Source organism: Telopea speciosissima, chromosome 9 (assembly GCF_018873765.1).
Source record: "Telopea speciosissima isolate NSW1024214 ecotype Mountain lineage chromosome 9, Tspe_v1, whole genome shotgun sequence".
In the NCBI taxonomy this organism is placed as follows: Eukaryota; Viridiplantae; Streptophyta; class Magnoliopsida; order Proteales; family Proteaceae; genus Telopea; species Telopea speciosissima.
The window spans coordinates 16,031,461-16,055,485 of record NC_057924.1 but is presented as its reverse complement, the minus strand read 5'-3'; the positions used below and the strand labels follow the sequence as shown (position 1 = coordinate 16,055,485).

Sequence of the window (24,025 nt, the reverse complement as noted above, 5' to 3'; positions counted from 1 at the left end):
GGTCCTACAGCTTTCCCACGTGTTGATAACAAGGGTAAAGCCCCTATGATTAGTAATGAACCCCGCAGGTGTTATCGCTGCAATGAGATTGGCCACCATGCCAAGGACTGCCACAAAAGCATAGGCAGGTTAATATGGCTGAGAAAGAAGAGACAACCTCTGATGATGAACAGGGTTTACATGCTTATCTACCATCCGATGATGATGAAGTAGCTGGTTATTTTGAAGAGTTGGGTGACAATAACAGAGGTATTCATGTTCTTACTCAAGTATTGATGGCTGATACAGTAGAAGGTAAAGAGGTGGAGCTCAATGAAAAGGCTACTGACACTGAAGACTCTATGGAGGTTGAACACATAGAGTTTGTTATGCCTCCTTGGTTCTTCGAAGGAAAAGCTCCACGCCTTGATGATTTTATCCCTAATGTTCCTGCCTCACCAGAATTCTGTCCGGGAAGTGCTAAAGCTGCTAATCACATGTTGATTCCCCCCCATCACTGCAAAGTTCGAGGACGAGTTCCCTCAAGCCAGGACAACATGTGGATTCACTCCAATGATGACTCCCATTCATCGAAGATGAATGATTTTAAGCCGGGGAGAGCTGATGCAGGTCCAAGCAGCCGCAAGAAGAAGAGACAGCCCTAAGCCTTAGTTTTTATTCTATGCTTAGCTTCTTTTGTAAACTGAAATTGAACCAGGTTCAATCTTTGGTTCAATTGAAGCAGGTTCAACCTTTGGTTCAATTTAAGTGATTCACTTCTATTGGGTAGGAGTTAACCTATTTCTATTGGTCCTTAAAGGACCTTGTATTCCTATTGGTTCTTAGAGGATCATTTTAGCTTGTATTAGGGTTTGGGCCTTTGGCCATCTTATTAATAGCTAAGAGAATCGTGGGAGGCTCCCCACTTTTGGTTGTTGTTAAAATCTGTTTCAGCTTTGCTGCCATGCTCCCTTTGTGAGTGTTCCTTGAGAGTTACTTTAAGAAGGCCTTGTGGATCTCAAGGTGAAGGAATCGGTGGACTCCGATTGACTCTTTGCATCTGTTCAGATCGGGAGGTTTTGTTCAAGCTCATCTTCAAGCTGCTGTCTTGCACTATTTGCAAATCAGTAAGTGTTTACAATTTTTCTGAAATTTTTTTTCTTAAGATTCAACTTCTGTCCATCACTTCCAGCCATCAGAATCCTTTCATCTCTCAACCACAACTCCTCCATGTTAACCCTTCTATTCGATCCTAAGTTGTGTCCCATTTCCTTCTCCAAAATCACCACCTTCTCCTTCCCCAAAACCATACCCGAAACCCTAATTTTTCTGATTTTGAAATTCTCATTCAAAACTCACCAAGTTCTTTAGACTCCCCTAAACCTGCCCTGCTTTACCCTATAAAATTCAAACCCAACACCCCAAGTCTAACCCTTGCCTTGACCAAGTTCATCAAAATCTGCCCTCTAAACCAATAGCTTAACAGAATTTTGTTTGACCTGGTTCCTAGTGGATTTAACATCTAGCTAGGACGACATTAATACAGTTCTTACAAAAGTAATACAAGTCAGAAATGTAACTAGCTACTATAAGCTTTACTGTACAAAAGCAATGTATAAACACAAGATACATAGCCAGCTCCGTCAGGCCAGATCACATGAACACGCATGCATCGCATACGCAGGACACGTTGTGCACTTCAAACTCCTGCACCACACGACCCTCATCGGTGTGGAAGTCCGAAACAGCATCAGGTTCGACACCTGGTTTCTTAAAACCAGCCATACCATCTGAAAAAGAGGGATATCCACAGGGGTGAGCTCCACTGAGCCCAGCAAGGGAAAACATGCAAGCAAATGTAAATAGTCCATGATGCATGTCTTAAACTAAGCATGCAACTAGCAACAGATCTAGGTCTCATGAGGTTTAAGTGCTACTGTAGTAGGTATGATATTCTCAGTCCCGGAAACGCAAACCAAACATCGGTCACCTGAGAATACCACTCTACTACGGTGAAGACCCGCCAGTTCTGGAATGTACACATCAGACCCCGGCTGATCCTCAATGCTAACCCTACTGTTTGTTCCCATTTTGGTGGTACTCTTCAGACTTGGGACAGTGAATGGCATTTCGGAATTACCCTTCAGACCTACCATGGGTTATCCAACACCTCACCCCTGTTGACAAGGGTCGTAGCACTGGGTTTATGATAGCCTAACCATATGCATTTCTAACATGGATGACATATGAAGCAGTAGATAAAATAGTAAGCAGTTCTAACATCATTTGTCAAACACATCAATATCGATCACAATAAAAATTATGCAAATGCAGTATGAAATGATACCCTATAATCATGCATTCATCTAATGTAAAAGAAACCTACAAAACTACATGACTAAAACTATTATAATGATGCATGTCAATGGCAGCCAACATAAATAGCAAATTAAGTAAAGAAACACTCTCAAAATAAGTCAAAAATCCCTTACCTGGAGTTGGATGACTGTACAAGTCCGAAGATGATACAACTCCACAACAACCTCACCCAACAAGAAATTATAGTCCTAACAGGTAGCAAACAACATAAACTAGACACTACATAGACCTAGGAATAAGCCCAAACCATCTAGGATCCAAGCTAGGACAGCAGGGGTCAACCGGATTCAGAACTGCCTTGAATCTTGTCGGCCGTAGGGGTCACAGGCTTGAATCCGGTGGGTGAAACAGTGTCTGGTTTTTGAGGATTAACACATGGATCTTGCCATGCATGGAACCCAATCCCCCAAATTAACTTAGGGGAACCCTAGGGTACTGCCATGGGGACATTTTGACCCAATTGCATGTATGATCAAGCCAAGTGTTCCAATCATAGAAGATAATAAAAGGATTCTTGGAACCTTTATGAACATGGTAGATCATAGAAAGAAGGCAAATGGAACAAGGGGTTGAAGGTGATCCCCAATTGTGTTGGATTAACCCAATTAAGTTAGGGTTTAGGGCCTTTATAGGTCAATCTATCTAATTACAAGAAGGTTGGGTTGATTGAGTCATAAGCTCAAATGGAAATCAAAGAAGAAGGGAGGAATAGGAAATTTCAGAATTTGGATGGACCACCTACCTTAAGTTTGATATGTAGAAGGTAGTAGCACACCACCAATGATCCCCTCCCAAGCTCCCCAACTTCAATTGCCAAAAGATTTCCAAGCCCTAGATCCTTCTCTCCTTCCTCCTCTTTCTCTTCTTCTTTTCCTTAGAGCAGAACCGAATTTTGCTTGAGTTGAAATGAAAATCTAAAACTAAGGATAGTTTATATTTGGGGGGGGGGGGGGTTACTAAAGGCTGTTTGGTTAGGCCTTAGGAGAATCAATTTTTAGAAATAGTTTTTGTAAATTAATTAAACCAGAATTTACAGCCTAAAGTCCTATGTTTAAGTCACGGGTTAGATGTATTATGACGTAATTGAGCCCCCCGGGCATGTTGGCACACAGGCAGCCCCATGTGGGTCCCACAAGAGAAAAATTACATTTCAACCCCTATTACACTATTAAAACATCAGTTCTATATGTAAAAATAAGTTCTTACCTAAAACCCGGCCTATGAGATTGTGAGGTTCTGCATATGCTCAATCCAACATGTTTGACATATGAAGCTTATGTGCTAGGACCCGACAAGTTCTTTGGATTCAATGATGGCTAACTGTGTTGGCTCCCCGGAATCCTCCATAGGCGAGTCAACAGATTGATCTAAATCCACAACCGATGCAACCTACAACATAGAGGCAAGCATGGGCACTGAACCCAAGGATTTAAGTCTCGGACCGTATCGTATCGTCTCGGCCGATACGTCTCGGTATCGGTCATGGTCGATACGATACAGGCCGAGATGTATTTTTTTAAAAAAAAATGCAAATGTCTCGAATGTATCGAGACGTGTCGACCGAGACGTACCGACATACGATACGATACGATACGATCGATACGTATCGATACAGCCGAGAGTTTTTTAAAATATTATTTTATTATATTTAAAAAAACGGTACGTCTCGATATGTATCGACCGATACATAACGATACATATCGAGACGACTCGATACGTATTGTTACTTAAAACCCACATGTCCATTTCATTTCTGAAAACCAGAAAGTCGAACTTTGAGCAAGCTGGCGGAAAAAACCTCTTTCCAGCTTTGAGAAACCCTTCAAAAAACACATTTAAACTTGGTTTTTGGGTAAGATTTGTTGAGGGCTTTCAATCCTTTGCCAAAAATGACCCTAAAGCTGGTGAAATCACATCATTTGGTGCATCTAACAGCCCACATTTGAAATCAAAAGCTATTCTTGAAGGGAAAGGTAAGTTTTTTGAAAAAAACTTGATTCTTTTGCTTAAATCTTTGATTTTTGGTATGTTTTTTGGTATGAATCAAAGGGAATATGTTAAACTAACATAGAAATTGCATTCTTTGTATACATTTACAAAGATTTGACTTCAAATCCATGTTTCTTTGGCATTTTTTACCCAAAACCGAAAATTCCTTCTTTAAAATGATTTTTTTTTTTAATTTTCTTCTTAAATTTAAAACAAATGCTAATGTATATAGTATATGTAGTACATTATGTATAGATCTATGACACCCCAACAAGATTATACATTTACCCTAAAATCTGTATTTTTTTTAAATTTTTTGGGTATTTTCTGAATTTATAAAATACTTAAAAAAATGTCAAAAATCATGATTTTTCCATATATACTCTTTCAGTATAGTTTGATAAAATGTATAATTGGCTGAAATAGAAGAGAAGAGTTAGATTCATATATGTAGTACATTATGTCATTTTTTTTTCATTATTTGAAAAATTAAATAAAATGTAACTAGTTGTAGAAAATAGAAAAATGTTTAAATATTGTTTAGGGCAACTTTGCTAGGTAGTAAATACATAAAACTGATGCAATGCATGACATGCATCATAATGTCTGTCTATACTTGTATAAATTATTGATGTGTGGATTTGAATATTGTTTAATATATATCTTATATAGTTATCTACTTTTGTTTGGTATTTAGGACGATGCCGCGACAACAAGACATTGGGTGGTCTTATTGTACCAAGATATATGACACAAATTGCTTGTTTATATTGTTTTTTGTGTCCAAAAGTGTATTTTCATGTGTATTTTGATCATTTTCATGCGTTTCTGCACCGATTGAAACGTATCTCCGATACGATACGATACGTCTCTTAAAATCGCCTGACCGATACGATACCTGATACCGATACTTAAATCCTTGACTGAACCAGAACCTGAAATCATACAAGTTCAAAAGGTTCAAATTAGAGGTGGGTCTCACACAAAGGTACTCACTTGTCTCGCTCTCTCAACCACACTCAACATAAATTTTATCTTCCCCATGTCCTTCAGCATAAGGTCAATGCAATGAGCTGCACAAGAAGTCCAGAAGAGCCGGTACTTACTTTTATTCATCAACTGATCGACTTTCTGAAAGTTGCTTCTATTTTCCCTCACAACTTGGACAACGTTCTTCATTCCCACCTGCACACCCACTTTCTTCAACAACTTATAGATGTATTGTGCATCCTTTTTCTCCTTGGATGCATCCACAAATTTTAGGAATAGTGTCCTCCTGTCACAATAAACCATAAAGTTGATGATGGACTTTCTCGTGAGCCCAGTCCAACCATCACACATAGTCGTCACCCGTACTTCTCCCACTTCCCCTTCAGGTCATCTATATACTTCTAAAGCTCCTTTTTTTGTTGGGGGCAAATAGACATTCATCACCTTGTATGCGGTTGGCCCCTTGACCCTAGGGCCAGCCTCAGCAACTACATCTAGCATCGTCTAATAATAAATCCTCGTAGTGTCTTATGCTGGGATGCTGTAGAATAACAGCCACTTAGACATAGCCTCTCCAATTATCCCCCTTACATTACCCCACATCCGCTTCAGTTTTTTCTGGTTATTGCCTTTTTTTCCTATAGATATTGGGATTCTTCTCTAGTATGGGGTTCTGTTGTAGTGGTACCGAATGTGGAATTGCCCTCTTATTCTGTGATCTCCTAAAGGAGAATGCAACCTTCCTCCTCCCCTGTGGCTGTGCAGATTAACTACCACCTACTCCAGATGGACCAACTCCTCTCATGGAGCTTTTGTGTGTATCCTGCTCCTCATGAAAAGTGGCTCTGCTCCTCGCCTGTGCCTGCCGAAATCTCTAGACTTTGCCTTTGCCTGCACATCATCAGGCACATACACAGGTTCATCACTATCATCACCCCCCTTCTTGCTGGGTCGCATTAACTGCCTCCTAAAATTCTATCTCGCCGTCTCCTTTTTTGCCTTCTTCTGATTCCCTCCCCTCATTTGTGCAACTATGGTCTTAGAAATCTCCATAGGTACCATGGGGCATGTAGCCACATCTTTGGCATTCCCAGCCAAATGTTGTTTCAGTCTTGTGGACCCACCTCCCATAATCTTGTGACAGTAGTTTCATTGTGTTTCTCTTTTGTCCCCTTCAATCGGCACTCCATGCTTCCATTCTATATCTCCCCTGCCTCCTCCCCTGTTACCTCCCCTCCCTCTTCCCTTGTCGCCCTGTCGCCTCCCTTATCAGCCATTATCTCACAACCGTACTGTTGCATAAAGAAAAAAGCCATTATTAACTGAGGCACGTCAAAGACCACTGAAACAACTATGCAGATAATTTTCGTAATTTTTTCAATAAAAATGTTGACCTAATACAACAAAAGCAAATATGGTACAACATAATAAGCCTCATATGCGCTTCAAAACACACTGAAATTGCTTTCATAATTTTCTTTATTTTTCAAACTAAAACAGAATATTTTTTTAAAAATTTTTTTATAATTATGAAAATTTAAAATAATTATATTTGATTTACCGGCAGAAATAATTTCCGATTCCGTGAGGCCATAGATCGGCCAATAGAGATTAACATATACATAGTTGAGCCCCATCCAGTTTATATTAACCCTAATTTTTTCACATTTTTGTAGGGAAATCTATTTTTTTTAACCAGAAAATAAAAAATATATTTAACACAAAAAAAATTCCAACACCGTGAATTTGTAGGTTGGAAAATTTTCATCACCAACCAACAACTATTTTATCATATGTTTTGCAAAAAATATTTTTGGGAAAAAGTTGTTTACCTGGATCTATTGAATGTGGCCAAATCTTCCCCAATAAGCAGAAACCAATCTCTCTGGAGTGATGTGGCAACCGTCATCAGTGTATTCCAGCAATTTGAGGTGGTGAAGTGGCAAAAAAACCAAGCAAAGGAGGTGTTTTCTCCTTCTCCAAGTTGAAATAGGTGAGTTCTGGTCGAATTTCGACCAGAACTCACTAAAGGGGGATTTTATATGTTTGTTTTGTATCATTTCATTGAAACGATACGAAAATTGGCAAGATTCCGTCGAAACCACCGATATGCTGACCAAAACCAGGTATGTTTTTCATTTCGCCTACTATTTCGTTTTGGGAAGAATGTATTAGCAAATTTTCGGCCATATCTTGGCTAGTTTTTGAACTATGTATATGTTGAAATAGGTTACTTATCCCCTATCCGATTGGGGAAGTGCCCCTAGTTAGATTAGGATGTTTCCTCTTTATTCCCTTTTATTTTTCTGTTTTATTTTTCTCCTTTTTTATTGTTTATCTCCCTCAACTGAATCCTAGTTTGGTATTCCTAGTTGTACTAGGAATCCCCAATATGATTAGGACTGAGGTTGATTCCTATTTGTACTTGGGTCCTTATAATTCTACTTAATATAAATACAAGGCCTGTGTGATCTAAGGATCTACAGAGTCTTACCCTAATTCAATTATCTCTACATGGTATCAGAGCTAATCTCGAATTAGGGACCATCTCCCACGATATTTCAGTTTTTTCCTTTTTTTTCTCTCTTTCTCTCTCGGTTTCTCCTTTCTCTTCTCCTTTGTTCTCTATTGTCACATAGGGCAGCACTGATGAGGTGATCTTTCGATCCATTTGCTGCCCCCATTATCTCATGGATGCTACTACATAATTCTGCTTGATAGGAACCAGCACTTCCAGCTTGCGCAAATTGGAGCTTCAGCTCTTTGAGGATTGCTTCTACTTCTAATACAAGGAATCATCTCCTTTTTTTTTTAAGACCAGAAACTGCTGCAGGAATATCTTATTATTGCTTCATGTTCCTATCTCAGATCTGATCACAGTTTCAAGACCTCCTTGAGATCGATATTTACCAAATCAGGGTTTTTTTTCCAAACCCTGACAATTGTCGATCTAGGAGTTTGAGCTCGCTACTGTATTTGATTTTTTGTAGGCTTCTTCTCCACCTATTTGGACCCACACGACAGCAATTTGGGCTCCCACAGTTCAGTTTTGTTGAAGAGGACCTCCTTGAGATCAATATTAGCAAAATTAGGGTTTTTTAAAACCCTACCTCTCTCGGATTTGAAGCTACTGCAGTTTTTTTGGAATCTGATTTCAGGAAGATTTTTCTCTCATTCTTAAGGGCTCCTTATCCTCAGTTCAAGTCCATTCACTGCAGGTTTTTTTCAGCCCCTTGGATCCTTCATCGATTTCATCAAATTCAAGGTTTTTTTAAAACCCTGACCATATCGATATAGGGTTCTTATTGGCTGCTGGTTCTCATATTTGGGATATTACTTGAAGATATTTTTGGCATTTTGGGGTTTTGGTTTTTTTTTTTTTTTTTTTTTTTTTTTTTTTTTTTTTTTTTTTTTTTTTTTTTTTTTTTTTTTTTTGGGGAGGAGGAGTTTTTTTTTGTTTGGTTTTTTTTTTTTGTTTTTTTTTTTTTTTTTTTGGTTTTTTTTTTTTTTTTGGTTTTGGATGGGTGGTTTTTTTGGTGGGTGTTTTTTTTTTTTTTGGGTTGGGGGGTGTTGTGGTTGTGGGGGTGTGGGGGGGGGACTTTACTACCAATGGTTTGTTTTTTTTTTTTTATTTTTTTTTTTTTTTTTTTTTTTTTTTTTTTTTTAAATTTTTTTTTTTTTTTTTTTTTTTTTTTTTATTTTTTGTATTTTTTTTTTTTGTTTTTTTTTTTGTGTTTTTTTTTTTTTTTTGTGTTTTTTTTTTATTTTTTTTGGAATTTGTATTTTTTTAATTATTTTTTTTATTATTGTTTTTTGATTATTTTTTATATATATTTTTTTTATTTTTTGGTTTGATGGGTGACTCTACAAACCTACCTCGGATCATGATAGCAACAAGAAGACAGATTATCACGGTTTTTCACCTAACCCTATTAAACTGGATGGCTCTAATTACCTTCTATGGTCGAGATCAGCCTCCTTTGCCATTGCTGGCCGTGGTCTCATAGACCATATTGATGGCACTAGTGTGAAGCCCAGTGATAAAAGCCCTGCTCGCACTAAGTGGCTTGCCAATAATGGTGTTCTCATGTCATACCTCATAGGCTCTATGACTTGTAATTACAACATAATTTTCTTCTTCTAAATACGCCACCAGATTTGGGGCTGCTTGCAAGGAAACCTACGTGCGCTTGGTAATGATGCCCAAGTTTATGAACTTCGAAAAAGGTACTTCACACTACTCAGGGAGACCTTCTGCTTCGAAATACTATGCTACTCTCCGCAGCCTGTGGCAACAGCTTGACCACTTCTCGATTTTCACCCTACTACAGCTTGATGACATTGCTTCCTATAAAAAGCATGTGGACAAGATTAGGGTCTATGACTTCTTGGCTGGCTTAAATGTGGAATATGATCAGATTCGTGTTCAAGTGTTGGGCCATAAACCTTTTCCCACACTTGAACAATCTTATGCCCTGGTGTCCTCTGAGGAAAACCGTAGGGCTGCCATGTTGCACCCTCCTACTACCGATAGATCAGCTCTCAAGGCTGCTGCCCCAGCCTCTTATGTACCTAGTGGCACTGCTTCTCTTGGTGATTCTACTACAGGGAATGTTGTTTGTGAGCACTGTCACAAACCCTATCACACCAAAGAGAGGTGCTGGAAACTTCATGGGAAACCGGCAGATTTTGAAGCTAAGCGGGTTGCCAAGACAAAGATAAAGACAAAACCCAAGGCACATCGATCAAGCGATCACATCGCAGCCCTCGCCATCGAAACGGTCTATCCCAGGATGATATACAGCACTCCTACATATGCTCAGGTCTTCTCGCCGCCACGCCTCTACTACATCGCCTATCGCCAATTCTTCGGCTCCTTCAGTTCACACTTTGCCCGTCGGTATTCCTTTTCGAGGTCATCGTGCTTCGTGGCTTCCCATCCTTGGATCATAGATTCCTGGAGCCACGATCATACTGACCGGTTCCTCTAGTTTGTTTCACGATATTCTCCCACTCGGGGAAAGATAAGGTCAAAGTGGCCGATGGTTCCCTTTCCTCCATATCTGGAACAGGAATCATACAATGCACTTCTTTTCTTCCCTTGACTTCTGGTTTGCACATACCTAATTTTACTATTAACCTCCTTTCCATTAGTAGTATTACTCATGATCTTAACTGTAAAGTCACTTTTTTTTCCTTCTCATTGTGTATTTCAGGATCTGGACTCTGGGAAGACGATTGGATTGGGTAAAGTGCGTGGTGGCCTGTATCTGCTTGATGACGGTCGCTTCTCTCCATCACCACTACCATCTCCGCTGCATCAGAACTCCTTGGTCTCTTCTGAACTCTACCAGTGGCACTCTCGGTTAGGTCACCCCCTTTAGGCATTTTAGCTCATTTATTTCCTAGTTTGGTCACCCTACGTACTAAGGATGACTTTTTTTGTGAGCCCTGTGTTCTGGCCAAACAGACACGTTCAAATTATCCTATTTCAAATAAAAGAAGTTCTACTTGTTTTAATTTGGTACACTCTGATGTTTGGGGCCTTAGTCGTAAACCATCTATTTATGGTCATCATTGGTTTGTGTCTTTCATTGATTGCCATTCTAGGAACACTTGGGTTTATCTTTTGCACACTAAATATCAGGTTTTCTCCTGTTTTCAACATTTTCATAAAATGATACAAACTCAGTTCCAGGCTACTCTCCAAATATTGAGAAGTGATAATGGAACTGAGTATACTGAGTCCCAATTTCAGAAGTATTTGGCTGACCATGGCATTATTCACCAGACTAGCTGTGTTGATACCCTGCCCAGAATGGCGTGGCAGAAAGAAAAAATCGCCACCTACTAGAAATGGCCAGGGGTTTGATGTTTGCGAGGAATGTTCCCTCTCAATATTGGGGGGATGTAGTCCTCACTGCTGCCTATCTTATCAATAGGTTACCTTCTCGGGTTCTTAGTTCCCGTACTCCCTCTGATATTTTATTGGGCCATTCCTCCTTTATTTGTGCCTCCCAAAGTCTTTGGGTGTGTGTGCTATGCTAGGAATACTAGCTCCCCTGGCAAACTTGAGCCTAGGGGGCTCCGTTGTATTTTCTTGGGTTATTCTTCGACCCAGAAAGGTTATAAGTGTTACCATCCCCCTTCCCGTCGTACCTTGGTTAGTATGGATGTGGTTTTTCATGAGACGCTTTCTTATTACTCTTCACCACCTCTTCAGCGGGAGAGTACAAGTGAAGATGTGCCTTTTGAGATTCCTCCACTGGAGGTTTCTCTAGTTGCTGCCTAGCCCCCTTTGGCTGCTGCCCAGCCTCCCACGGCTGCTGCCCTGCTTCCTTTGACTGCTGCCCAGTCACCTTTGGACATTGCCCCACCTTCTCTGACTGTTCCTCCCTCACATACTGGGAATCCTTTACAGGGGGAGACCATAGAAAATAGTGATTTTAATGTTCCTATTCAGGGGGAGCTGACTCCAGTGCAGAGAACTATTGGTGAATTTCAAAAGAGAATTGACAACTCCAACATACTCACCTACACAAGGGGTAGAACCAACAGAGGGCAGATGCAATCCACTTTAGCACCAATACCCGTTCAATTGCCGGCTCCAGATCCAGATCCTCCATCTCTTGGTAATCCCTCCTCCTCCGACCTACCTATTGCTCATCGCAAAGGTACTAGGACTTGTACTTTACATCCTATATCTCGTGTTGTCTCTTATAGTTCTCTTTCTCCTTCTTTTCATGCCTTTGTATCTTCTCTCTCTTCTGTTTCGATTCCTAAAAATTGGCAGGAAGCTTCTACAGATGGGAAGTGGAAGGCAACGATGTTGGAAGAAATGGGAGCACTGAATAAAAAATAATACATGGGAACTTGTGAATCTTCCTTCAGGGAAAAAACCAGTTGGATGTAAATGGGTCTTTGTGGTTAAACAGAAGGCTGATGGTTCTGTGGATCGATATAAGGCACGCCTGGTTGCAAAGGGGTTCACTCGCACTTATGGAGTTGATTATCGAGACCTTTGCACCCGTGGCAAAGCTCAACACCGTCAGGGTGCTATTATCCTGTGCTGCAAATCTTGGGTGGGATCTTCAGCAATTAGATGTCAAAAATGCCTTCCTCCATGGAGAGCTTGAGGAGGAGGTATACATGTACATTCCACCAGGATTCTCTAATGACAGGACTAAGGGCAGAGTTTGTAAATTGAAGCGTGCCCTTTATGGTTTAAAGCAGTCACCTAGGGCTTGGTTTGGCAGATTTCATAAGGCTATGATCTCAGCAGGTTACAAGCAAAGCAATGCTGATCACACTTTGTTTATCAGACGACTTGATAACAAGGTTACTCTTCTCATAGTCTATGTGGATGATATTGTGGTCACTGGTAATGATGATGCTGCAATCAGGGATTTGAAAATTCTTCTTGGCCGTGAGTTTGAGGTCAAAGATCTTGGTTCCCTAAAATATTTTCTAGGGATAGAAGTTGCTCGATCTTCAAAGGGCATCTTTCTTTCCCAAAGGAAATATGTCCTTGATCTATTGACTGAGACAAGGCTGTTTGGCTGTCATCCTTCGGATACTCCTATGGAAGCTACTACAAAACTTAGGGAGAAAGAGGGTGAACCTGTTGACAAGGGTGCTTATCAGCGGTTAGTGGGCAAACTAATCTACCTTTCTCACACACGTCCTGACATTGCAGTTGCTGTAAGTTTGGTGAGTCAGTTCATGCATGATCCCTATTCCTCTCATCTGGATGCGGTCCGTCGTATTTTGAGGTATTTGAAGTCGGCTCCAGGAAAGGGAATTCTTCTATCTTCCAATGGTCACTTGAAGATTGAAGCCTATACTGATGCCGATTGGGCTGGTTCCCCTGACAGGAAATCTATCTCTGGCTACTGTTCCTTTGTGGGTGGGAACCTTGTCACATGGCGTAGCAAAAAGCAGAATGTTGTGGCAAGGTCTAGTGCTGAATCCGAGTTCCGTGCGATGGCACAAGGCATTTGTGAACTTCTGTGGCTTAGAGGATTATTGCAGGATATTGGTGTTGCTGTCCATCTTCCTATGATGCTTTATTGTGACAATAAAGCAGTCATTAGCATTGCTCATAACCCTGTCCAGCATGATCGTACTAAACACGTGGAGGTTGACCGACATTTCATCGAGTAGAAGCTTGAAGCTGGCCTCATTTGTGTTCCCTTTGTGAAGTCTACTGATCAACTAGCTGATGTGTTCACTAAGGCACTGAGTAGCAGGCTGTTTCATTCTATATTAGTCAAGTTGGACATGCATGATATATATGCTCCAACTTGAGGGGGAGTGTTGAAATAGGTTACTTATCCCCTATCCGATTGGGGTACTGCTTCCTAACCGATTGGGGAAGTACCCCTAGTTAGATTAGGATGTTTCCTCTTTATTCCCTTTTATTTTTCTCCTTTTTTATTGTTTATCTCCCTCAACCGAATCCTAGTTTGGTATTCCTAGTTGTACTAGGAATCCCCAATATGATTAGGACTGAGGTTGATTCCTATTTGTACTTGGATCCTTATCATTCTACTTAATATAAATACAAGGCCTGTGTGATCTAAGGATCTACAGAGTCTTACCCTAATTCAATTATCTCTACAGTATACAACAACATATGCTACCAATCTAGGGTCCGAACTCCGAAGTCAAACTACCATTTCGTTTTTTTTTTTTTTAAATTTATAAGTTCCACTATGTTTAGAGGACTTAAAATAGGGGTTTCTAGAGGAGGTTTCAAGACTTAATTTGGGCCTCAAAACCCTCACTTGAAACCAACCACCGAAACCTGGACCAAAATTTCACAGTTTTGCGAAATATTTCAGCTCAAAACTGAAACCTGGAGCTGTGATTGCAGCATAGTAGCAGAAAATTATTCATTACTTTGTCTGTACAATTGGAGACATTTGTAAAAACGTAGGATCTAGCTCAAACTCCAAAATAGGTAAACTTGTATCACAGATTACCAATACTTTTGGCAGAGTTCTTCCAAATCATAGTGGATCTGTGAGATCTTTGGTCCATTAGATGGCTAGCTGAGAAACCCTATTAATGACACCAAAATCAAGTAGAACTAATGTAGTACTACTTCAACTAAGAACCACTCTACATTAGGATCAACGATAGTCCAACGGTAGATTCCAGCAACAATGATTTCTAATTGAATGATGAACAAATCAGCAGTATTTTTCCAATGAATTAGCACCAATCAACACCACTAGATTAATAAGGATAACATACCTATTTTGCTCAGGAAAAACAGAGTATGAACAGCAAAGAAAATCCCAGGTTTCCGACCCTTCAATCCAAATCAGAATCCTTCTGTCTGTTATGGCTTCTCACCCTTGATTCCCTCAGCTATGTTGCACAGCAAACAATTCTTCAATTGCATAAATTTTGAGCCTGAGCCTTGGCTCTTACAATGCTTAAATAGAACAAAGTTAGCAACCCCTATTTGGAATAGGAAACATGATTCCTACTTAAACTATGACATAACTCTGCGGTTAACTACAAATATAACTGAAATAAATCCTATTTACTAGGAAAGCAAATCAGCAAATAATTAATTATATAACTAAGCCCCAGATGGGCCTGAAATAAGCCCACACATGGGCTGGACTGCTAGCCGAGTTAAGCTGTGGCTGCAGGCCTTTTCTTCCTGCAGAAATAGTTATTCAGGCCCTTCTCTGCGTCAAGAACAGGAAATTTTGAAACTCTCCACTGCGACAAAAATAAGGCATAAAGTGAAGTGATGGAAAAAGTACGTGGGACCATTTCAATAGTAATTTTCAAGTTGGGAACAAAATAATACCTAGAAACTAGCCCAACGGCCAAAACTTCCCACCTACTGCCATGCACAACCAGACAATCAACATAAAACCCTTTTATCTCCAGCAAGCAAGTAAAACCTGCCCCTATACTCCAACCCCCCAAAGCTGCAATTCCCACCTGATAGGAAACCTAAGCTTCCGAAACTAACATCAAAAGGGAAAGAAGTAGTTATAACATCACTCAGGATCTCCAAACTGATTTGTGGACTTCATCCCTTGCCCAATCTTTGGATGGAATATTGAAATCAATGCAAGAAGAGACCCATTCTACCTTCACTGGTACAACTGTCAGTAGGACTTAAGTCCCCTTACCTATCGTTCAGCTCAATCCATGTGAGGACCCTTCTTGCATAATTTTCATAACCCGGAAAGTGAAGCCAAACTTATTGCTGACTTTTAAAGCTTGATTAACACCTCTTTGCCTTGCTTTAGACCATCCCTTGTGCAATGATTTGAAGACGCACTTCTAACCATAGTTCAAAATCATGAAATTTCGCCAAATTTTGTATATCTCGAGCCGTCCAAGATACGATACCAATCCGAAATGGAAAAATACCATATTTCGACGATATCTTGTGAGATATCGACGAAATATTGTGGACTCACGATATATCGCGAGATATTGAAAAAATCACTAAAAGTGTCACGTGCAATATTTCGGAAATTTCGGAAATCTCGGTCATTTTGGCATTTTACACCCACAGAAAAATACCATATTTCGACGAAATTTCGGTATCTCGGAAATTTCGGTCAGACCGAAACACCGAAACGAAACGAGATTTAGTACCATGCTTCTAACAGGCTTACTACCAGACAGTTTCTTACAGCACCATCTATGAACTATAGTATATATACTTACAATTTCCCTACCTGTTGGACACAGCATATAAAGGTTCCTCGAGTTATGAATTTTATAAGTTGAATGTTGGCTTCCACCTTGTGGACTATACAGATACAACTGAGATAGGCAACCATTGATGAGTGGATAGCATGCATAGGAAGTGCATTTCTATTGGTATTTTACAGTCACCCAGTTAACTGTCGCTAACAATTGAGAAACCTTCATTTCCATCTACATAGTCTTGTAACCATTTTTTGGATTAATAGAAGTAGTTTTCTTCTCGGTTTTTATAGATTATAATAACTATTGGTGGCAGGTGTCTCTAGACCTTGTCAAGAGTTTGTATGCGAAGTTTATTGATTGGGACCAGGCAATGTATGACCACGAAACTAGCACTCCATCCCATGCAACAAAGTAAGAAATTCAAATCCCAACCATGAATTTTAGGATAAATCAACATCATGTTCTGTTGTGTTTCTTGTGGTATGATGTGTTTGTTGTTCTTTGCAGCACAGCAATAAGTGAGGATCTGGGACAAGTTGAGTACATTTTAACTGATAAAACTGGGACCCTTACTGAGAATAAAATGATCTTTAGAAGATGTTGTATTAATGGTATCTTCTATGGAAATGAAAGTGGCGACGCCTTGAAAGGTTTGTCTTTATATGTTCTTTTTTTGGTAGCGTTTTGTCTTTATATGTTGAACTAATGGAATTGGTTATTGATCTCTCCTGTTGCTCCTTTACTTCTTATTGTACTTGAATACTGTGTGTGTACAACTCTTTTGAATTTTTCATGTTTAAGGTTGTGGAAACTAGAATCAGTTGTATAAAATATTATTGTAGTAAGATGTACAGCTTTATAAGATTAAGATGGTCACTGTTGTAGAAATTGTGCCATCATGCCTCAAAGGTGTAATAGAAATTGTGACAGTGTTTGAACAATAAAACCAGTAACTAGAAGAGGAGAGAATGGATGAAAGGGGAACTGGCTAGAGAAGAATAATCGATCCTAGCAGTTGCCCCCAACACTTTATTTATAGTTTTGAAAGTACACAAAGATAAGACTCCTTCTAATAGAAGAAATCAGAAACAATAGAAACAGAATTAAAATAAACAACTTACTAATCCTAGACCTACTAGGAAACCAAACCGCTAACACTCGAATAGAGGGAAAATCTCCCCCTATCGATTAAACCTAATTTAACTGAAATTGTACCCCTCGGTACCATAGTTAACAGAAATAAAAGAAAAAACAAAGCAGGAGAGAAAATTTAGGCCTGTTCTAATTTTCTTACAAGAAAAATAAAAGGAAAACAAAGCAGGAGAGAGAAAATTTAGCCTATTTTAATTTTCTAACCTCATTAGGATATGATGGATTTGCTTGTGTCAAAATCACTCGCCGAGATCTCGGAAAACTCAAGAATCTCGACCTGGTCAAGACAAGATCTCTTACGAGATCTCAAATCTACATTGTTTTGAAAAACTCGGCTGAAATTTTGACGAGTTTTCGGTACTTTTGTACCGTCTTGCTAAAACAGTACAAAACATGGAAAGAGATCTCGGTTTCACAAGAAACCAAGACGAATTAAGCAGGGAGTTTTAAAAGTTCATGGTTTCGGTTGGTTTCGACCTATTTCGATATGTTTCGACCTGAATACCTGTATAAGTGTCACTTATCCCCATCGAAACTTGGGGAAACCAAGACAAGCACTTATTTATGTCAGACACCAGGCTAGACACTTATTTATGCCTAATATCATTTAAGTATTACTTCATAAATAAGCAAATACCCTCTATTTGAATCCAATAAAATGGTTAAAAAATCAAATTCCAAAAGGATAAAAAGTCAACCCCCAGTTGAAGAACAAAAATTGGATTTTCGGTAGTAGGTGAAATTTTCAACTTTCTAATGTTGAGGTTTTTCTCAAATCTAAAAATTTCATAAATCTTAATATGGTAAAACATTGCTAAAAACCAAAAGTGCGGTAAAATATTATTTTGTTTTGATGTCTAAAAAAATATTTTCATTCAGAGCGATTTTAAACAGCATTCACGCACACCAAATTAAGTTTGACCAGAACATAAGTCCTACAATATAAATCAGATTTAAGCAATCTTGGATTTGCTGGAAAGCTTTCCAACAATTCCAAGATTACTTAAATCTGATTTATATTGAAGGACTTGTGTTCCGGTCCTAATTTAGTATGCCTGAATGCTGTCAAAATCGGTATGAATGAAAATATTTTTTTAGAAACCTGGTCAAACCTGTGATTTTTTCCTGCCAGCTTGAGTTGATGGTTTCGAGGCCCAAAAATGTTTTTTTTATCTGATTTTTTTGTATACAGCTTATTTCTGACATTCTAAACACAATGCATGAACTATTTTCACAAAAACACTCAAATGGTACTTGTGGTTTTTTACCCAAGTTTGATAGTGTATATTGTTCTTGGACATTGTCTGGAAACCAGGGCAAACACTTATTTATGCCAAATATCATTTAAGTAAATAGTTTTATATTTGTTAAACAAAAGATTTAAATAGATAAACTAATAAATAAATAAACTACTTCCAACCCATGTAGGACCAAAATCTTGGGTTGGACTAGTTCTGTCTGGGTTTGGGTCTCCAAAGCCTATCATGCTGGTCCAACCAGTCAAGTGATACTGCATCAAGCACAATCCCAGAAAATGGACCCAAAGCTCTAGATCCCTCCAGCAGATTTGGGACTCTATAGACTTTGATGTTCGTAGTAAGGTCTCTATAGCCTCCTGTACTAGTGTTGACACCCCAAGGAGCAAGCTCATTGTTGTCTCCTGGGTTCTCCTCTCCTTGTAATGCAAATCCGGTTGGAGTAACCCTTATTGGGTTGCTTGTGGACCCACCCGATTATCACACGGCTCAACAATTGAACAAAATGGAAAAGGTGTAATAACCAGAATTTCAGAGGCTTAATTAGGAAGGCCAAGAAGAAAGGACATAAAAGGAATTATCATTTATTGTGTAGGGGCATCCAGCAAAACAAATTAAAGGATAGAAGGGGTTAATGACAATATGGGAGAGTAAAATTGGAAAATGGAGCTGTAGAAAACCTAGGACCTGTAACCAGTAACTTTAGAGAGAAGAAAAGAGAGAATAGACGATGGAAGTTGTAAATACTTGAATTAATTAATTGATAGGTAAGCCCCTCTATTTATAATAGAGGGAAATTACAAAGAGATTAAACTAGGCGATGTGGGACTAAAACCCACATAGCCGATCGTACTAATAACATAATAAATAAACTAACCCCAAAGGACCGTAATACCCCACGGTATTCGGATTACATATTCCAACACTCCCCTCAAGCTGGATTATACAAATAAGTAAAGAAAGAAGATCCAATGAACTAAAGAAAAAAAGAACTCCTAATAATGCTAACACTCCCCTCGAGTTGGCGCATACAAGGTACTAATGCCCAACTTGAACAAAATGGGAAAAACTAAGTTGTAGCGAATCCAGCTTTGACAGATGAATGTAGCTCCCAAATAAACCTTCAAGATCAATAATAGATCTTCAAAACCTGGACAGACATGATCAAGAAACCGGACTGGAATGTCTTCCAAAAAGGCAGCTTTCAACGATCTTCAATAGCTATCCAAGATGAATCTCGTTGTCATAGTGACATAAAATCTTGAAGTTAAATAACTAGAGCAAAGAGCAAAAAAACAAACTGAATCAGCAAGATCAACCAACCGAAAGTCCTCAAATAGGCAACAACCAAATATCTTCAATACTCTTCAATACTTCAATCTCCCCTCTACGGCAAACTTAACCCAATAACGAAGGATACCCAATGGCAATGGTGGAGAAAACTGATCATCTATGTTTTGCACCAATGTTCCCGCAAGTTCTACGTTTTGCAATGTCTCGAGTGTATTGTACATAATCTCCTCACGTGTAGTAGTACACGTGGACAAATAACGGAGATGATGTAAGAGATAGTGCAAAAGTATAAACTTCCAAAATTCTCCAAAGGTGCTATGGGTAAGTAAAAAGGAAGAAATGGCAAAATTGTAATTTACTTGAAGTTTCCAAAGGTGTTATGGGTAAATACCAAAGGTATGGGATATGAAGGGAATTAGAATTATTGAAAGGGAATGGTGTTGGAAAAAAGGATGGCATGGCTGTAATTTGGTGGAAATCCACTTTTAAATGCAATCCAAACCAAAGGGCAAACTGGTAGTAAACCAGAATTTTCAAGGGTCAATTGGGTAGTCAAATAGGGGAATGTATTAAAAAGTAATGGCAGTTCCGTAAATAACCAGAATTTTGCAAGGGGCCCTTGGTAAATAAAAAAGTAATGGATCATGTGATATATAAAAGCAAAGGACATAGAGGGAGTTAATATTTATAGATGGGGGACATACTTGGAAGGCATGGTAAAATATGGACATAAGGAGATTAAGTTAAGAAGTGAGGGGCTAAAGAGGAAAACTAACTTTAAAAGGATATGGACATAAGGAGACAAGAAGGTAACGTGACTGTCTTCTTCTCCTTGACAGTCACGGAACCAGCAAAGCAAACAAATGGCAGGAAAACCAACTCAAAAAGAAATCCATTCATAATAAAAAACCTGAAAATCGAAGAATTGCAGTGGTCTCCCACCTTCAGCTTGAACCAGAGGCAAAACCTGGGAATCGATCATACCAATATCACTTCAGAAGGCTCTGGTAGTTCAAATCGATACCAACTCATAAAAGGAAACCCATTCTGAAGTATCGGATCTTCTCTTCACGCAATCAGCACCCCCTTTGCGAGAAAAGAGAAGCAGATTCCTCACAAAACCAGCGATGGATCTTCTTCCTTCGCAGACTAGCAATCGAAAACAGGGAAACAGAAACAAATCGACAGCAGCAATCAAAGCAGAATTTGATTCCACAAATATCAGAAATCAACAGCAGGATTCTTCAACCAGACGGAAATTGCACAGCAGGAAACCAGAGTTCGATTGCACAGCAGCAAACCAGGGCAATAATATCACAAATCTGCTGAATCGCATAAGGAGAAAAATAATTCCACACCACCTGCAGTGTTGTCTTCTGCCCCAAACTCGATCAATGGCAGAAAAATAGCATGAGAGAAGAGGGTTTATACCAACCCACTTTCAAAAAACTGGAGGGAAATCCGGCGAAAACCAAGGGGATAACCAGGCCGAAATCCTATTTGTAAACACCTCCAGATCCAGCCATCATACCAGGAATCCAATCGACTCTAGAAAACCAGAAACGATAGCAGTAGCGATACCAGAAAGGATTCCAGAAATATCCATAGTTGTCACGGCGTCACGGCGATCCAAGTCGGTGGAAGGGTGTCACGTCGATATATCGACATGTCGCCCGCCATGGCGTTGCCATGGCGAGCATGTCGACCATGTTTAATTTTTTATTTTCTGTATTTTTAATGTCATTTAGTATGCTATAATATATGTCCTATAACATCAAAAATCAACATGAAAGTGTACTACACTACTACTAATATACTATGCCACTATGGTTTAATTCATGAAAGTGTAACTAATATCCATTAGTGTATATGAAAGTATGAAAAATTGAAAATATAGATTAACCTATCAAATAATTGAAAGCAATAGTAAAAATCAAATGATAGGCTAACTTGTTGTCAAGCTTGATAGCAATAGTCTTTCTTTAGTGTATGTGATTTGGAGCAAAGCATCTAAGCTATTAAATGGTTTAAAAAAAAATTTTAATCTAACTTTTATATGTACAAATATCGACCGATATGCCAACATATCGTGGTATGGCGTCCATGGCGACGCCATGGCGTCGCCATGGAAGCCATATCGAACGATATATTGACATCCACCATGGCGTAGCTCGATATGCCCCCTCTCCCAACGCCAGGACGCCATGGCGGCGCCATGGCGACGCCATGACAACTATGGAAATATCCACTAAATAAATCTTCAGCGTGAACCCGTAAAGACCAACAAACGTCGGTGGAAGATTTTTAAAAAATCGATAAAGATTAAATGGGCAGGAAACCCTAGTTCTTTTTTTTTGTTTTCTATGAACTAGGGTTTCTCCATAAAATTGGAGAACTTTGAAACGACTCTCAAAACTGCAAACCAGAAGAGAATCAATCACTGGTTACAACAGCTCTGATACCATGTAGCAAACCTAGGACCTGTAACCAGTAACTTTAGAGAGAAGAAAAGAGAGAAGAGACGATGGAAGTTGTAAATACTTGAATTAATTAATTGATAGGTAAGCCCCTCTATTGGAAATTACAAAGAGACTAAACTAGGCGATGTGGGACTAAAACCCACATAGCCGACTGTACCTAATAACATAATAAATAAACTAACCCCAAAAGGACCAGAATACCCCCATGGTATTCTGGAATACATATTCCAACAGGAGCAAATAAAGTAAAAGAAAGAAGAATCGAAGGAAGGGGGGTTGGAGAGGTCGTCTCCTACAGTCCTACCTCTGGAAACAGAACAGCGGAAAGGGAAAGAGGAGTAATGGCGGAAGAGTTCTCTCGGGCAGGCTTCGATGGACCAGAAACTGAAGGGAGATGTCGGTAATGATGATCCCTTCTGAATGCTAACCTTCAATGGTTCAATCAGAGGAAAAAAGACAACCCAAGCTCAATAAGTAATCCCAGGCAGTAGTTTCTGTCTTGGGTTTGGTTACGGGTATGAAACTCTCCACAGAGAAACCCTTTGGGACTGAAGCAGCAGGGTAGGATCTCCTAAAGGTAGGGATGTAACTTTCAAATTCTAAAATCGAAAAAGTGATGCTCCAAGCAGATCGAACCAGCAATATAGGGCTGAAAGTGTTGCCCAGAAACAGAGTAGCAGCATTGGTTAAATAAAACAGAAATAAAGAAGAGAAGGGGAAGAAGAAGAATAGAGAATGGTTGCTGGAAGTGAAGATGAGAGAGAGATGTGATATCAGGGGAGGGGAGAAGAAGGTCACACGACTATTGCTATGTACAAACCGGCATCATAAACAATTTAATCCAATCAATTCATCCAATCTGACACTGCTGGTTACAACCTTGTATTTAAATAAATAAAGACTCCTAACTAAGATTGATAACTGAAATAAAATCCCATCTAAAACTCTATCAATAGAAATGAAAGAAAATTATTAAGGACTCAAACTCAATCGACCCAGTTTCAGATAAACCCAACTAATAAAACAAAAATATCCTACTAAACCCAAAACTTAATTGGATCCGGTTCGTCTTCATATGGGTTCTCAAAACGGGTTCGGCCCGGCCCATGGAACAGCTCCTGCATCACCTTGCTTCAGGCCCCTCTATCTGAGGGTTGGGCTTGATTTTTCTTCAGTTTGTCTCCCTTGTAAAGTTTGTTCTTTTTCCCTCTTTTCTGGGGCTCCCTCTTTCTTCTCTCCTTTTGGTAATGAATTATTTATTCACCATTAAGAGGTAATGAGTTCAAATATCCTTGGGGCCTATCTATCAGAAAAAAAAAAGAATTATTTATTCACTCGAAAAAAAAAGAAGAGAAGGATGGGGCAGTCTACCCAAATTTTCCATGCCCCATTTTGGTCCATCTTTTCATGGGGCATTGGATTGGGTTGTCAGACTGTTGTCTACCAGTTATAAACATGTATCACCCTCAGAACAGAGGTCCTTTGTAAACCAATTAATTGTTGACACTTGACAGACTACCGTGCCATGGGGATGGTTATAAACATGTTTCATACAAAAGTTTTATATGATAGTATAGTGTGGAGGGAGATTCAATGTCAAGGCAAAGCCTTCATCAGCACAACTGTGCCCCTTGTGCTATACGAGATTAAGGACAAACTTTATACTTCATATATCTAAAGTTATGACATCTCATGTTTGAACCCATCAGATCATTGGGATGATTGGGCTGGATGTTCAGACCGTCCTGCCGAATACCAGACTAGAACATTCCAATGTCTGGACCTGCTTTAAAAGTATTATCTTGTAGCAATTTT

General features: G+C 39.3%; 1 protein-coding gene across 4 annotated transcripts in view; it reads left to right on the top strand.

Annotated features, from left to right (window-relative positions):
* The window catches only part of LOC122640136 (phospholipid-transporting ATPase 2-like), a 113,717-nt gene that overhangs the window by 33,437 nt on the left and 56,255 nt on the right, over positions 1-24,025 (top strand). For all 4 annotated transcript variants that reach the window (XM_043833281.1, XM_043833279.1, XM_043833280.1 and 1 more), the window contains 2 exons: positions 16,343-16,440; positions 16,537-16,679. In XM_043833281.1, the coding sequence (XP_043689216.1) occupies positions 16,343-16,440; positions 16,537-16,679 (241 nt within the window). The remainder of the gene's footprint in view (positions 1-16,342; positions 16,441-16,536; positions 16,680-24,025) is intronic.